At 42.6% G+C, this 17,691-nt stretch overlaps 1 protein-coding gene across 1 annotated transcript in view; it reads right to left on the bottom strand.

The window, feature by feature from the left end:
* The window catches only part of SLC6A7 (solute carrier family 6 member 7), a 31,997-nt gene extending 14,808 nt beyond the window's left edge, over nucleotides 1-17,189 (bottom strand). Inside the window, exons 1-6 of the mRNA XM_054976361.1 lie at nucleotides 17,115-17,189; nucleotides 9,564-9,747; nucleotides 7,096-7,227; nucleotides 4,682-4,916; nucleotides 2,598-2,736; nucleotides 364-498 (exon numbers count right to left, since the gene is read on the bottom strand). Coding sequence (XP_054832336.1) covers nucleotides 364-498; nucleotides 2,598-2,736; nucleotides 4,682-4,916; nucleotides 7,096-7,227; nucleotides 9,564-9,747; nucleotides 17,115-17,189 — 900 coding nt within the window. The remainder of the gene's footprint in view (nucleotides 1-363; nucleotides 499-2,597; nucleotides 2,737-4,681; nucleotides 4,917-7,095; nucleotides 7,228-9,563; nucleotides 9,748-17,114) is intronic.
* Between the last annotated feature and the right edge of the window lie 502 nt (nucleotides 17,190-17,691).

Here is a 17,691-nt window from a genome sequence, read left to right as displayed (position 1 = left end):
CCTGCAGGGTCAAGGCCTTCCTCTGATGTTGCCTCCTAGCATGGCTACTCAGAGGTTTGCTGCCTCTTCTTATGGAAACTTAATATACTGTGTAGTTCAAGTTATTCTTTCTTTTCTTAAATAAATTTAGTAACTCCATCTGAATTTTAAAGGGTGCTACTTTGCTGGTAAGAACCCCAGCGGAAGCCAATTAAACCTTACTGGCCCACACTTGCTACAAGCGTTCTTGTAAAATGAAGCTCCTTTCCTCCTTTGTCTGCCAGAACCTGCTGAGCGCTTCTTCATTGGTGTGTGGCAGTCAAAAGGGCAGCCCTGTGTGATGAAACTCCACTCCTGAATGAAATTGCACAACAGAAATCTCACCTTGGAAGACAGCAGGTGATGAAACTGGGGTGTGAGATAGAACTTAATTCCTAACCAGGCACCTTCCAGTGTTACACCACGAACTAAGAGCATGACCAAGATGAGATAAGGAAATGTAGCAGTGAAATACACAACCTGCAAGACAAGGGGAACTTGCATAAATTTACAATAATGGCAATATATTGTGCATAGAACAACATAAAACTTTCCTTTTCCAGGGCATCTTCTATGGGCCTGAAACACTCATCTCATGCTGACCTGTATAGTTATATAGATTGCGCAGACCATAGTTAGATTGGTCATTGTCATGTATCTATGAAGTGTAATGGAGCATATGTTCAGGTTTATGTGTTCAGATCTCCATGAATGCACTTGGAGTTTGTGGGTCAACTTGGAGTAGTGAAACAGATTGTGCACCTCTGTAGTACCATCATGAAAGAACCCCTGAGGAAGAGTAGGGAATGGTATTGTCAGATGATCCTATTCTGACTTCTAGCATATCAACACTAGATATCTATAGCTGCAAGTAGATGGAGGATTACCTCCTCTTCTAACCTTCTAATAAAGGGTTAAAGGAGTTACTAGAATGCCAACTGCAGTCAGTGGCCCCAGGCCAGCATGACCTAACAGAGTTTCAGGTTCTGGGAAGCTGTGTCTTGTAAACAGAGGTCTAGTAGGTAAGAAGAGGAGGAAAAGACCTCAAAAGCCTGTACTGGAGGTGCTCAGAGGTGTGGTGGTTACTGTATGGAGCCAACCCAGCAGTACATAAGGGACTGTTGTATTGTAGACTGCCTGTTCCTCTCAGTTACAGTTGTGTTTATCCTGCCAGGGGGATACTTCAAGGAGAGATTACAACCTGAGATTGCTGAAATGAAGTTCATTCACAAATTCAGAACAATGTACACTCCCAGGGACAAACAGAGACTTAGGATTCTTATCTCATTACAGATGCTAATGTCTGCTATAATCAAGCTGCATTGTATCTTTACACCTTGATGGCCTCCCTTGTGACACCCCACCCACCTTTGGCTGGGATATAAAGGCTCAGGGATCTCCATTCCTACTCGTATTGGATGAAGGGAGATCTAACTTTTGAGAGCTTGCCCTCTGAAAGTCTTGTTGGTCTCTGAGGTGCCACTGGACTAAAATCCTGCTTTATCTTGCCAGAGTATCTTGCCTCTGGGTTCTTTTAATCGTCCATATCCTCTGAAGAACCCTGCCTCTGGCAGAACAAACATCCATAGCAAGTTCTCTTTTAAGCAGCACATACAAACTTTGATCCAGTGATGCATCACAGATTTTCCTTACATTCCCATCCCACAGCAGTCTCTTTCACCTCTGCAAAGGTGCTTCCTGGGTCATGGTACAGACATGTGGTACTTGCAACAAGGGAGCAAAACCACCTCCTCCTTCCTCTTCCACTAATACCTTCTGCTGATAGATCACTGAATCCAAGCCATATTCTTCTTCTAATACAGAACAACAGCCCACTCTCAGTTCTGAATGGCAGACCTCAATATGTTTATCTATACATCTACATAGCCATAATTGTAGTTTGCATCTTGGAATCTAGCTTTGTAATGTACAGTCTAATGCTTACCAAAGTAAAAAGATGCACAGCATTTGTGTTAGAAAAGAATGTTTCTTTCCCTCATGAGTGTAGATAATAATTGGACCATTTGTCTTCTAAAGAGTAACTTAGATATCAGTGGTCGTTGGTATCTATCACATTTTAATTCTTAGTTTTTCACCTTAGATCCTGTCTCTTTACACATATATTAATAAAAAATCCAGTTTGTTGGTCACTGAATTTGTCTGGTGGAGGAATTAGCATAGTATGTTTGACCCTGACTATTGAGAGCCAGTGTGGTTTAGTGGCTACAGACAGTGTTGGACTATGATCTGGAATAGCCAGGTTCAAATCTTCCCTCTGCCATAGAAGCTTGCTTGGGTGACTTTGGGCCATCCTAATCTACTTCAGGGATGCTGTAAGGATAAAATGGATGAGAGAACAATTTGAACACCTTTGGGTCCCCACTGAGAGAAAAGCAAGGAATGTACTATCCTGGAATTTGAAGACGGAATCTGTGTATCTACTTTTATTATTCTTCCTATCCTAGTTATTTTATTTAGCAGGCAATAAGTTAGTCTAGCTCATAGTTGCCAAATTAAGACAGCTTTAAACACACAGGGGCAAGCTCTTACCTTTAAACACACAGGGGCAAGCAACCTACCTTGCCAGAGGATTTGACTCCCTTTAGGATACACAGGTACACAATGACCCAGGCAAGGAGAAGGCACAGGCACAAATTCCAGCGAATTCTCCCAGGATCCCCAATCCCTGAGCTTTCTTGGATGTGCAGAACGTAACGACTGGGGCAAAAGGAAAACTATTACCTTGCAAGAACACCACTCACGGTCACTACAAATGAAGGCAGACCTTTCCTTTCAAAGCCACTAAGGATGGCATCAAACTCTGAGATCTACCTAGCATTCCCAGGTGTCTTGTTTCACCTCGGACAGTCCAGTTTTTTCTTGGACTGTCCAGGAGAAATGGGGTTAAAACAGGGTTAAAATATCAGACATATAAACATCCATATTTTGGTGGGGGGGAGGGGAGTAGATCCATCACATTTGATAATACACACCAAAGCATGCGAAAAAGATACAGTAAATTGTAAAGTGGGTTTTAAATTTGCAGCCCAAAGTAATTCTGAAAATACCCCAACAATTTTTAATCTTGTTATCCCCATAGGATTTACTTTCAGTATGCTGGGCTGAAAACAATGTTCCATTCTCTCCTCCTTTGACTTAGCATTTCTTCTGAGTGGCATATTTATTCATCTCCCCCCCCCCCCGCCCTTTAACCCACAGTACTCATAAAGGAAAACAGGAGAGAGTGGGGGAGGGGGGAACTCTATACATAAAATAATTCTCTAAATATAACCAGCAGACATAACATTTGTCATTGAACTTTTGGTCCATAGAATGTTTCATTGCTTGTACTATTGTACTACAGAACCATCAGTAACTGTTGAATAAAGCCACCTGTTCTGCCATCTTGTGTGCAGCTGCGTATTAAATCTATCATGAGTGATATTAACATTGTCACAGATCACTCTTTTTAAATATAGGATTTATATTTATTTATTTATTTATTTATTTTAACAAAATTTATATCCTGCCTTTCTGCCCTCACAAGGGCCTGCAAGGAGGCTAACAAATTAAAACTTACATAATAAATTAACATTTATATATGTTGTTTATTTGAAAATATATATATCAAATGTTATAAGATTTTTGAACTCTGATAGCCCTTGTAACACATAGTTAGGAATTTTTTCTTTCTTTAGATTTTTGACCTCTTTTCTTTTCTGTATCCCCTTTTCTATTTTAAAAATAAAAAAGAGATTAAAAAATAATAAAAACCACTCAAATCAGCCCCAAATACATCATTAAAACTATTAAAACCAGATCTAAAATCACACAAAATCATAAAAACAACAGTTTAAAACATTGAGGAGGGATTGCTGAGGAAACACCAAACCAAACCGAATAGTTTCCCCCACTCATGGAAGATGGCAACAGAAAGGGACAAATGAATCTCCTTGGGGAGGGAGTTCCAGCGTTTTGGTGCCAAAATCATGAAGGCCGTCTCCCGGTTTGCCATCTGCCTGATCTCAGAAGGCAGGGGCACCTGAAGCAGGGCTCCAAAGATGACCTCAGTGGTTGGGTAAGTTCAAAGGTAGCCCTTTCCTGGGCAGAAAAGATCTGGCTACTGTGGTGCATGACCTCATTACATCTAGATTAGATTACTGCAATGTGCTCTTCATGGGGCTGCCTTTGCAAAGTACCCAGAAACTTCAATTAGTGCAGAAAAACGCTGCCATTACGATGTTGACTGGAGAGGGTCATAAAGACCATACCACTCCAGTCTTGGCCCATCTACACTGGCCTCCAATTTGTTTCAAGGCACAATTAAAGGTGCTGGTGCTGATCTTTAAAAGTCTATATGGTTTGGTACCACTTCCTGGAGCAGGTCATCCACCAGGACCCAGGCTGTTTCAATTCTATAATTAGGCCTGAAACCAGATGAGCATATCTAAAGTTGTCCAGCCACCACCTGTTCAATCACCAATAAATTTATAATAATTTATAATTGTTTTCTTCTGGCGTTTTCCCCTTCTGCCTTCTACAAACTATCCAATTTTGCTTGGCACTTTCTGTATGAATCATTTTGGGTGTTTTGCTTAATGTACCTTGTGATGCAATGAAAATTTTAAAATTTCAAAAATTTATATTGCCTAAGCCTTCTTACCTCCAATATTCCTCACTTGGGCTGACAGTGTTAGAGATGTTGAAAGGGATAGCACCATTCCCAGTTTGCATGATGTGGTGGTCCAGGCATAGGTCTGTGTTCCACCAGTTGCCACAGTACTGCCAGGGCAAGTTTTTTGTCAATGAGGCAAAGAGGTAGAAGAGAACATAGGCAATGATCATGTTATAGTAAATGGCCACCAAAGAGACAATAAGGATTGTGGCCATGCCAGTACCTAAAGAGGAGCAGAAATGATAAAGAGAGATCAAGAGAATGACAATGTTCGGCATCACCCAGGGAAGCTAGTTCACTTGTCTGTTGCTCTGTTCACAATATGCATTTCAGTGCCAGCAAATCAGATGCAGCCAGAGCTACATAGGCAACCATCTGACCTCTGCATAAGGAAGCACAATAAGATGTTGTTACATTTGCTTTGGGAGGTCATCACTCAGGGCCTAACTAGACAAGATGGCTCCCATGGGTTGGACCTGTGGACACTGCCACCATTTAAAAACCTAATGAAACAATTTTAAAATGCTGTGATGCTCTTGGATAAGGTGCTGTTTTGCTTATGCTTGTAGACCTGTGGACCTGTGGACACTGCCACCATTTAAAAACCTAATGAAACAATTTTAAAATGCTGTGATGCTCTTGGATAAGGTGCTGTAAGGGGTGGGGTTGAGCTGAGTCATCCTGTAAGAGTTTCCCAGGGTGTGGAATGCTAATGGCGGGAGGCTTCACTGTATCCTGAGGAGGTTCCTTTGCATATAGATTGGTGCTTGATGTGCTAATCTTCTCTGCAGGGCTATTGTTGGGTATAGAGTGTTTTGTTCACAAGCATAAGCAAAACTTCAACAGGAAAGAAGAAACCTTAAGAATGAACAGAGCATGGTTTCCAGTTCTGAAAAACACCAGGCTAACAAAACACTCTATACCCGACAATAGCCTTGCAGAGAAGATTAGCACATCAAGCACCAATCCATATGCAAAGGAACCTCCTCAGGATACAGTGAAGCCTCCCTCCATTAGCATTCCACACCCTGGGAAACTCTTACAGGATGACTCAGCTCAACCCCACCCCTCCTGAGTAGATATAAATGACCTGCCAACATCTTTTCCACACTGTGACACTGAGAGATCTTTGTCTTTTGGTGCTACACCTCTGAAGATGCCAGCCACAGCTGCTGGCGAAACGTCAGGAACTACAATGCCAAGACCACGGCAATACAGCCCAGAAAACCCACAACAACCATCCCAGGGAAAACTGAAATTAGGGAAAGTTTTATGCCATCTTAGCTGTGGTTCTTATTATTAGTTTCAGATGTGTAGCCTTGTTGATCTGCAGTAGAAGAGCAAGATTTGGGTCCAGTAGTACATTAAGACCAACTAGATTTTCATAGTATGAGCTTTCAAGAATCAAAGCTCCCTTCTTCAGATATTGGTAAACGCGCATACCCTGGAAATCTAGTTGGTCTTTAAGGTGCTACCAGACCCCAATCTTGCTCATCTATTACAAGATTATTGTCCATGTCAAGTTCTACTTTTTCCCATAATGTAAACATTAGGAAACAAGTGACACATCTTCATTTGCATCATGCATATCTCAGCCCACCTTCAGAGGCAGCAAAAATGTGAATCAGGGGGAAGTTCGTTTCACCTTGAGGGGGAGAGGCGGAATTCAGTAAGGAGTGTCTAGTTTCAGTGGCAAAGCTGTGACTGCTGTGATGCCTAGCATTCCACACCCTGGGAAACTCTTACAGGATGACTCAGCTCAACCCCACCCCTCCTGAGTAGATACAAATGACCTGCCAACATCTTTTCCACACTGTGACACTGAGAGATCCCTGTCTTTCGGTGCTACACCTCTGAAGATGCCAGCCACAGCTGCTGGTGAAACGTCAGGAACTACAATGCCAAGACCACGGCAATACAGCCCGGAAAACCCACAACAACCATCGATAGTAGGTTTGTTCAGTTTTACTCTCAGTACAGAGGAGTTAGCCATGTTATTCTGTAGTAGCAAAATAGAAACGAGTCCAGTAGCACCTTTTGGACTAACCAATTTTACTGTAGCATAAGCTTTCGAGAACCACAGTTCTCTTTGTCAGATGCATCTGTGATTAAGAGAACTTTGTGGTTCTCAAGCTTATGCTATAGTAAAGTTGGTTAGTCCAAAAGGTGCTACTGGACTCGTTTCTATTTTACTCTCAGTACAGTGATCATGTCTGTACCTTTAAATGCTCTGAAATGGCAAGAGAGGGAAAAGCCACACTGCTTCCACCTGGATCCCTTCATACCATCTGTTCCACCTGCTTTGGTTATACACAAGTTCTCTGCCTTTGCATGGGTGATCCTGATTTTCTGCCGTGCGTTGAGGAAGATGTTGAGGAAGATGAGAGCACTGCACTACACACCTTTAAACAGTGGGCTTATCTTCCAAACAGCAAGAGGCCCCAAGCTTGAGAACTGGCCCAGTGACAGCTCCATGAAGAAGATGGGAATCCCACATATTGCCAGCATGATGAAATAAGGAACAAGGAATGCCCCTGTAGGAAAAATAAAATCACCCAAAAGCACAGTGATTGAGCAGGTCTCTGGAGAGGTGGCATACACGTTCTCTGCATGTATAAACAGTAGGCATTATTGGGAAATGTGAGGCACAGCTAACAAATGAACACAATGAAAGGCTACTGCAGTTAAAGCTTTACCTGCCATATCTTCATCACCAGGCCTGCCAGGTTGCAATGCAGAAGTCTGCACTGTATCTTTAAAATTGCCATCAGAGCAGGAGATGAAGCAGGCTAGCTTCTCTTAACCATTTTTTCCCCATTCCTGCCATGGGATCCCTGTCTGTCTTCCATAGCGAGCAGAAGTCCGGGAGGTGGTGTGGGGGTGCAGACAAAAAGACTGAGAAAGGAAGTGGCAGAAAGTGTGCTGCTTTGTGTCTTGCTTTGTAAGTGATTTTAAACATGCCATGCAAACCTCTGGATTGCAACTTGGTAACTCTACCACAATAGCATTGGGACACTTCACATAGCCTTCCATATTCTCACATCTTGTGATGTGGGAGCTGTTGTTATTATCACTTCTTAGTAAATGAGTAGGTAAAGGTAGTCTCCTGTGCAAGTACCCCCATGGGTAAATGGGTACTGAGGGCATAACTACACTATACACTTTCCTAGGTTACTCTGTTGACTGGACCGAGTGACACCTGGTGAAAGCATCTCTCATGTAGTTAGGCCCTGAAGTATAGAATGGCTACAACAGCTGTGTACTTGAAGGACAAAGCAAGGATTTCATTGAGAAAATGGAATCCTCTATATTATGAAAGCTTAAGATCCAGCCAACAACTTAATCAGAACCATGTTAGTGACCTAACTTGTCCTAGTAACCAAAACGCCCAAAATAGGGGCTACATTCCTTCATTCTCAAATGTGCCTTTCTTGCAGTTACTAAATGCTTCTCAAGATTTTCTGTTCATATGAAAGGTTCGATTTCTGTTTCATTGAAACTGACAATGGAATCCTAAACAGTTACACTCTTTTAAGTCAATTGGAATTAATGAATTTAGAAGAGTATAACTGTGCTTAGAAATGCCAGTGTCAGCTACCTTGCTACAGAATACCAGCAACTCATGCAGGTTTTTTTAAGGCTGTCAAAAAAGATTTATAAGATAGCTGGAAAATTTAGTAGAGCAAAGCAAAAATATTTCTGTTAATTCTCTCAGTACTCTGAGCTATACCTAGGTGAGTACTTAAAGGATTCCCAGAAACGTGCAGTAAATGGTGAAACCCTGAAATCGGGGTTTTTTTTGGGGGGGTGGCATTGGAGAAGATGACATCTCCAAGAATGAAGTGCCCTTTTCCATCCTATGATCATGCAAACTGCATTATACACATGCCTCCTACTGATGCATCAGTGTTACTTTCCAAATCGCACAACACATTTGGCAGAAGCATCTAGCATTGAACCAGAGCCTGCTCAAGAGTAAATAATTCATATAGATTGCAGATCAATTCCTTGACACGTGGGATCTTTCTTTTTTGTTTTGTGTTCTTCACCAAATGAACCTATGTGGAATTGTCAATTTATCTTGTAATTTCAAAACTGACACAGAAAAATTCTCCACTCCCCTATTCAGTTTGCACCATCAGGCAGATGCGTAAGATGAGCAGAACCCATGCAGAAAATGCAGGTAGCATGTGAGTGTGCAGGCAGAGTGCGTTAAAAAGGAGTGGGACTCAAGAATATGATCCTGCACCATACTGGAAAAAGAACACCAAAGGATAAATTTATAATTGTCAGCTTCTGTTGTGAACTCCCACAGCAAACTGTTGGAGAAATGAAGTCTTATAAAAGCCAGGCTCAAATCCTGGAAATAGTTTGGATACCACTTCAACAGTATGTCTATTCCTAGTGTCTTCCTAAACTCTCCTCTCCTAATTTTACTCTACGCTCCCATTTTACTGTTTCAGAGGTGCATAAAATTTGGATGAAATGTATGCTGCCCTCTCTCACAGCTCTACAATTTGCAGAAAGAATGTAAATTGATATTTCTCTTGTGGTAGTTTAACATCAGCCATAAGCAAAGCTGCATCAGTCCCAAGGGAATCTACACACCAATCTGAAGCTCCAAGCCAAAACTGAGGCAAGCCATCACACAGCAAATTTGGTCTGTTTACAGATGCTGATACTTCTTAGGGATAAAATATTACTGGCCTCCCTCCCTCTACCACTCCTCATGTCTGATGCCTGTCAGTCCTCTTGAAGATGCTGCAGTGCAAAAGGCACCTTCCTTGCAAGTTTTCAGTATAGATACGAAGCCATCACAGATACGACTCTAACCCAGGAAAGTGAGAAAATAGCACAGGTCTGTTCTTACCTCCCCCATTTGTGTAAGCTCGGTATGGAAACCTCCAGACATTTCCCAGTCCCACACAGTATCCAATACAGGACAAAAGGAAATCCAGCTTGCCCGTCCAATTCCCTCTGTCTTCAGTATGCTCAATTTCCAGGTCACCATCTCCATGATCACTTGGAGTCATTAATAAGTCTGGAATTATTGGCTGATGGAGGAAAAGGGAAAGTGAAAGGGATACATGAATCACAAGTATGAAAAAAAGAGCAAGAAATGCAAAGAAAATTTAGGAGAGGAAGAATTACAGACGCAAGAAATAATCATGAAAAGAGTGACAGAAGGAGCAATAATTCAGCACTTAACCCACTGAACTGCAACTACAGCTTGATGTAGGGTTGGTAAGTATATGTAGCCTCGAGTGATCATTTGCAAGTTTAGATCACAAATCGAAGATGTCAGAACTTGCATACCATGCACCCCCACAAACACGATTTTTCTACCTTGAAAGCCCCTTCATATAGCTGGATTCTCCTTCCCCAATATGGCCTCCAGAAACATATGAGGTTACAGCCGGTTCAAACCCCAGAAAGGATCATGTGGAAGTACCAAATGAAGGACTTGCAGACATTTGCATACGGTGGTCAAGGGAGTGGTGCAGTCTGTAGGACCCTGGCAATTAAAAAAACACTGCTGCCTCCTCTATTGCTTTCTAGAAGAATTTGCACGAAGATTTCCATAGCAAGTAATGGCAGCTTGAGGACAATAATGTTTAGCAACGGAAAATAGTGCAAGAGGAAAGGGTTAAAGACCCTCTCCCCTTACAAATCACAACCCAGCAACTGCATTATGCACAATGCCTTGGGAGAAGAGAGATCAGATAAATGCATGCACTATGTAGAGCTATCCTACTGCTCTAGCCTCACCTCACCTTAAGCAACTTGGCATAGGTAAACAAAATTACGTGTTAAAATAATGTCACTTGGGAAAATATTCCAACAGATTATGGCTCACACCTTCTCTTATATGGGATAGAGAAGCTTCTTGTGAGTGTGGTGTAGTAGCAAGAGTTATGGACCAGGATCCGGGACACCCTGTTCTGCTATGGAAGCTCTCTGGGTGACCTTGGGCCAGTCACATACTCTTAACCTAATCTACATTACAGGGTTGTTGTGAAGAAAAATGGAGGGCAGGAGAATGATGTAAGTCACTTTGGGTCCCCATTGGGAGAAAGGCTGGATATAAATGAAGTAAAATAAATAAATTCTCCAATTGCAGGCCTCCTTCATTTGCTTCTGCAGTCAATTTAAGAATCTCCTGGCTTGCAACAGTGCTCCCTGAAAAACTCTGCCCTAAAAATACTCCTTTGATATGCTCTTGCTTGGGACTCAAAGATACCATAAAGCAGACAGCTTTTCAATGCTTAACTTTTAAAAAGTCTGTCTGGAAATCACATACTCTGACTGAGAAGTCTTTTCTTAGAATCCTTGATATGAAAGGACAGGCTATATCTACTTAGTGGTAATTGTAAGGCACTATGCAGTTGCTCAGAGCACTTATATATATCTTTATATACACACACAAATTGTAACCTGAGCCCTGGTGAGCCCTGGCCCATATTAAGCTTTGCACCTCTTTTTTCTCCAGGAGCTGCCTTTTGCTACCACAGCAGGCTTCAGTTATATAGCATCAAAATGCCTTTCGTTCAGTTTCCAAGGAGACAAAGGGATTGTTCAGTTGAAGAAAGCATGTGCGAGGATGAAACTGGCCTAAATATTAAGCACAGATTTTTATGCCATATGCTACATGGTCTTTTGCTTGCATGTACACATCTCTGTACATAGACACAGGCCTGCATCTACATATGTACATATATATGCATGTACACAACAAAAAGTATCATTCAGACAAAAGGGGTACATATACATCCATTGATGAAATTATGTATACATACATACATACATACTGTCACAAGTAGCAAGTGCCTCTATATATCAGACAACCATAAAACATACAAGAATTTATCAAAATATATTGTTCCTTAGACAGGCACAATCAAACCGTATGTATTTACAAAATGTAACTCTTCTTCTAAACAGGACCTTCTGCAGCTGCCTGCCATCTTGCACAAAGGCAAAATCAACAGCTGCCCATACACATGCATTCTCTGTGGTGGTGCCTACCTTATGGAATGGCCTGCCTGATGAGGTCAGGAGGGTCCCCATTCTCCTAGATTTCCATAAACTATGCAAAACTTTTATTATTTAGGAGGTGCTAATATTTTCATGAATGGAATCAACCTGTGGGAATGCACCACTGATGCTTCCACATTACTCCTCCAAGGATTGTCATTACCATACAAAGCCTTCATTAAAATATTCGGAACTCTGAAACAGGAAATTAGATGGCTTGTCTTATCAGACTGTCTGTCTGTACTACCAAAACAAAACCCATGCTAGATTAATTCAACTAAACCATCAAACAATGCTCTGAGGTACATTCATGTGGATGACTAACACAAGAACTCAAATCTAAATGCTTTTAATCTAAATATCTAGAGAGTCGTATTTTTAAGCAGCAATAAGTAGTGACTAGAGATGGGCACAAACCGAAATATGAACAAAAGTTCATTACGAACTGGGCCGTTTTTTGATTCACGAACTGGTGGATCGTCAGAGGGCATTTCCAGTGACCAATGACAAACTGTTATGATTTTTAGCCCGGTTCATTTGGTTCATTTTTTGGTTCATCGCTGCATACAGTGTGGTGCCAATCAATCAATTTCCTAGGCATTGGGGGGATGGGCTTTCTGCAGACCTTCTGCTGCCTTGGAAGTGACATTTTCATAAACCAAATGAACTGGTTCGTGAACCGGGCAATTTCATGTCGGTTCATGGTTTATGGTTCATGAAATGTGACGAACCACGAACCGCAATGAACTGCCATTTTCCCAGTTTGTGCCCATCTCTAGTAGTGACATTTTCTTAAAGGAACAACCCAGTACCCATCCCAGATGATACAGTGTTTATTCAAAGTGAATTCTTCACACAGAAGCTATAGATTATTTACAAGCATATTAATATGGCCATAAGAAAACGATGCACTTGACTACAGACTTCTGTTTTAATCAGCATTCTACATGGGTCTGAATCTTCAGCTAAGGATGCAGTCTAATTAGTTCTAGTTATGGAGATGACTCAATGGCTGCTATAAGCCATTGCTTCCTTGTTATTCATAGCCTTTTTTTAACCTTCAGCATAATGTGGTCCCTCACAAGGAATACTAATTAAGGGGTAATCCAGGCAGCTGATCACTTTGACCTTTTGGATGGCCCATCCAAACCCAGCTGCATGACTAGGAAAGGTTGTGAAATTGATGGTTGTTGTGGGTTTTCCGGGCTGTATTGCCATGGTCTTGGCATTGTAGTTCCTGACGTTTCGCCAGCAGCTGTGGCCGTTTGGGGTCCAAATTGGCCTGCTGCAAAGTGCATGCGCACTTCTGTGCATGCACAATAACGTCACTTCCCAGAAGTGACACCATCGCACAGGTGCAGGAGCACCTGTGCGTGCGGCACAAAGACAAGTGCCAGGCCCCACCCTCCTGTTGGGGGAGTAAGGGGAACTGGCAACCATAGATGCACATCGGATTAGCATTATTTTCCACAGAATCTTGTCGTCTCATGATGTGACCAAAGTACAATAGCTTCAGTTTTGTCATTTTAGCTTCTATGGAGAATTCAGGCTTGATTTGATCTAGTATTCACTTATTTGTCTTTCGGCTGTCCATGGTATCCAAAAAACTCTCCTCCAGCACCACATTTCAAATGAATCCATTTTCTTCCTGTCAGTTTCTTCACTCTCCAACTTTCACATCCATACATAGTAATGAGGAACACCATTTATCTTGATCTTGGTTCCCAGAGAGACATCTTTATTTTTAGAGATCTTCTCTAGCTCCCTCACAGCTGCTCTTCCAAGTCTCAATATTCTTCTGATTTCTTTATTGCAGTTTCCCTTTTGGTTGATGATTGACCATTTCAATTACCTCATTCTCAACTTTAAAATTGTGTAATTCCTCAGTAGTCAATACTTTTGTCTTCTTGATGTTCAATTGTAATCCTGCTTTGGCGCTTTCTCCTTTAACCTTCATCAGCAGCCATTTCAAGTCTTCACTATTTTCTGCCAGTAATGTGGTGTTGTCTGCATATCTCAAATTGTTAATGTTTTCCCCACCAATTTTCACTCCACCTTCTTCTAAATCTCATCCAGCTTTCCATATGATATGCTCTGCATACAGCTTGAACAGGTAGGGAGATAATATGCATCCTTGTCTGACACCTTTGCCAATTGGAAAACATTCTGTTTTTCCATGTTCTGTCCTGACAGTAGCCTCTTGTGCAGAGTACAGGTTGCACAGGTTGCACATCAAAACAAGCCGATGTTGTGGCACCCCCATTTCTTTTAACAGTCTCCATAGCTTTTCATGATCCACACAGACAAAAGCTTTGCTGTAATCTATAAAACACAGGCCGATTTTCTTCTGAAATTCCCTGGTATGCTCCATTAGCCATAGTCAATTTGCAACGTGATCTCTGGTGCCTCTTTCTGTTCTGAATCCAGCTTGAAATCTGGCATTTCTCATTCCATATATGTTAAGAGTCTTTGCTTTAGAATTCTGAGCATCACTTTGCTTACATGGGAAATTAATGCAATAGTTTGATAGTTGCTGCACTCTTTGGCACCTCCTTTTTGAGGAATTGTAATGTAAACTGACCGTTTCCAGTCTATGGGCCATTGTTTTGTATTCCAAATGTAAAATGGAGCCAAGCAATTATGTCCAATAGAGACCTTGCAATCTGACTGATGCTACATTGAAAGTGGGTGCAGTCAGCTAGGGTTAAGGACTAAGCTACTTAGTGTGGACCATAGCCATGCTGGACTAGATGGACCACTGGTCTGATCCAGCAGGGCTCCTCTTATGTGGTATTCTTGTGTAGATGGGCCAGTTCATTTCAGTGTAAAGAAAGTAGAGATGTAGGAATATGTGCTACTTCATTTATATTTGCTTTGTTATGTTGTCATTGTCTATTTTCCCACCATTTTTGTTGCTGGTGTTCCCAACTTGCTTGTTTCTTTTATGACAATTCTCACCATTTTAATGCTATACTGTACTGATGTGGCATTGACTCTCAAAGTAAAATATATGAAAAATTCAATGTGAGACAAAATGTTGATAGACAGACAGAAGAATTTCCACCTACACATTGTGACTTTCTGACCTCCCCACACCCACTGCACTCCAATATGCCCCAGGAGTGCATTTCAGGGGGAATCTTGGGCTGCAGAGAAAGGGGGAAGCATGCTCCACAGGCAGAACTTCCATCCATGGAAATGCTCCTGCGCATGCATGTAAAGGCTCAGAAGTTCAATTTATACATTGAAACTGAGATATTTGAGTCATTCCAGCAATGATGAGTAATTTACATCCACCATAAAAGAAAGCAGGGAGTGAATCGTGTGTATGAATGTATTTAACAAAAGTGGAGTTAACCTTGCCCCTTTTTGTGCCTTACTTAACTTCATTCTCTTTCTGATACTTTTGGCACTGAAGCCGGGTTCGGAGAAATAGACCCTTCCACGCCTGGTGTCTCTACACATGATGGGGTGGACTTGTGTAAATATACCAGGATCCATCTTTGATTATTTTTTATTATTTTGACTACTGCTTGCTTCATAGGTTGCCAGATACCTCCCTGAGCCTGCTCTTCAAGTGATAATTCTAATTTCCTGTAGTTAGGGGATGTTTCCTCCTACCTGCCTGAAGTGTGGGAAGGAGGATCCCTGGAGTGAGGGGTTGTCATGATCTGGCTGTGCCAGGAAGGCCTAGCAAGGCCTCAGAAGCCTGTTAGCACTGGGAGTAGGCCTGCCCACAATTCCCAGGAGCCCCTAGGCAGTTTTGGTTCCCTTTTTGGCCAATCAGAACACAGGGGGCTAGTGCTATATAAGTCTGGGAGGGGAAAAGCCTGTGTTCTTTCTCCCAGAGAGCAAGCCAGAGGAGATTTCTGCTAGGGGGAGAGGCCTTCATCAAGGTAGGGTGAGAAGACAGGCCTGGCAGACAGAGGGACAGTGAGTTCAGTTGCACTAGGGCTTTTTGTTTATTTTGTTTTCACCCATCTATTGTTGCTAATGCACCTTGCTCGCTTCTTGTTTGCTTGATATTAACTGACCTCCTTGTAAATAAACCATTTTGTTTGTTGTTACTCTGCTGGGTCCTCACGCCTGTTTATTGGCCAAGCTACGGAGGTCAGAAGGGTTGGGGGGGGGGTGTCTCTGGGCCTTCCCAAGGGACCCTAAATCCCAGAGTGGTGGCAGCTTAAGGTGGCTCACCCCACCTGAGGCATGACAGGGGTACAGGCCATCACTGTACTTCAGTGGATGGTGGGGAGAGGTTCAGCCAGAAATATGTTTCCCATTAAGAAATGAAAAGGAAGGAAGGAATTCATAATAATGAAAATAAAGCAAAAGGATAAATTCACTTCCAATAAAAGTAGATGGGGAAAACACTTTTGTGAATATCCTTAATAAAATCTTCCAAGCATGAAATGTCCACTCTATCTAAGCCATCTAAAGTTCTGTTAGTGAAGAGGCAATAGCACCTACCTTGTTCAGTTTCTGGCATCTGAGAACATAAGAAGAGTGCCCCCCCCCATGAAACAAAACAAAACATTCAGCATCCTGTTTCCCAGTGGCCAATCAGATGCCCTAGAAGGCCCACAGAAGAGGCAAAGTGGCTAAAGCTGTGCTTGCACACACACCCCAGCAACTAGCATCCGGAGGTATACTACAGCTTGTCAAGGCTACCTTTTCTCCAGCAGCCCAGGTGAATAATGTCAGATGACTAAAGGTAGCAGAAATTAGCCAGAATTCCTTGAGGCAGGTCCTGATCCAGGACTGGGTCCAACCAGTGTTTAGTTCTTCTGCTGATTCAAACAGACCTGGTCTCCACTGCCACAGATGGCTTCACCTGAGTGTGGCAGGCAGGTGTCACAACTTCTGCTCCTGAAATGGTCTTGCATGGCGTAGTTTGTCATGCATGCGAGAGGCTGCTTACCTTAGAACAACTTTTTAATACTCTGGAGATAATCACAAGGATTTAGATAGGAGCCCAATTCAGTTGTGATGATTTTGGAGCTCCAACATGGCACAATGGGAGTTCTCGCTATCCATTCCAATCATGTGGGCCAAAGCTAGAAAATATACATGTTGCTCTCTTCACACAAAATGGTGCATATTAAGAGAAATGTGCATAAACTGATTTCCTCTTAAGCATAGCTGGATAGGCAAAATCATAACAACTGAAGCTGCTAACAGGCCTGGAGAAAAGTGCCCTTTCTCTTAAATAGAGGCTTAATGTGATGTAATTTACCAGGTGACCTTATTTACCTCCATTCCATGAAAAGCTTCATTTATCCATTTCTACACATTAAGGCCGATTCCAGACGGGCACAAATAAAGCGAGTGCTTTCGCTTTTCAAGCGACAGCACTCGTAAAAACCCGCAATTTCCCGTCCCGGCTTACCTGTGGTCCATGGCGCTCGGTCGCGCTATAAAAGTGGACGGTGTGAACATGGTATGGTGGGTTTGGCCACTTCATGACGATTCGTCGCAGCAGAGAGGCACTCCCCTTTCCAGACCTTTGCCGGGTGGCCGGCCACAATATCGCCATTTAAAAAAAAAAAAAAAGGCGCCATTTGTGCACTCGCACGTCTGCGAACATAGAACTGCGCAAATGCGCACAGATGCATAATCAGCATCAGGACGCGTGGCCAAGTTTTTTTTCGATCCATTTTCCGCATGTGCGCAGTTGCATTTGTGTGGCCCTCCTGAAATGCGCACTTGAGGCTTTACTATCGGCCGCCATTTTGTCACCCTCAGAGAATCCAACCCTGAGACGTATCGCTGACCTTTGCCCTGCAGACTTGTGCACCGATTGCAGGGGCGTTTTTTGGGGGGGGCAATCTCGGTTGCCGAGAAATCACAGCATGCAGGCACAGGCACACACGCTTGTGCTCGTGCAGTATCGGCTTGTCGGGAGCAGCATGGCCGGCAGAGGGGAAGTGGCTGGGAAGCGGGGGGTGTCCTGGCGGCATAGAGAG

Source organism: Eublepharis macularius, chromosome 4 (assembly GCF_028583425.1).
Source record: "Eublepharis macularius isolate TG4126 chromosome 4, MPM_Emac_v1.0, whole genome shotgun sequence".
In the NCBI taxonomy this organism is placed as follows: Eukaryota; Metazoa; Chordata; class Lepidosauria; order Squamata; family Eublepharidae; genus Eublepharis; species Eublepharis macularius.
Note: the sequence above shows the minus strand (reverse complement) of the source record. Positions and strands in the feature narration are given on the sequence as shown.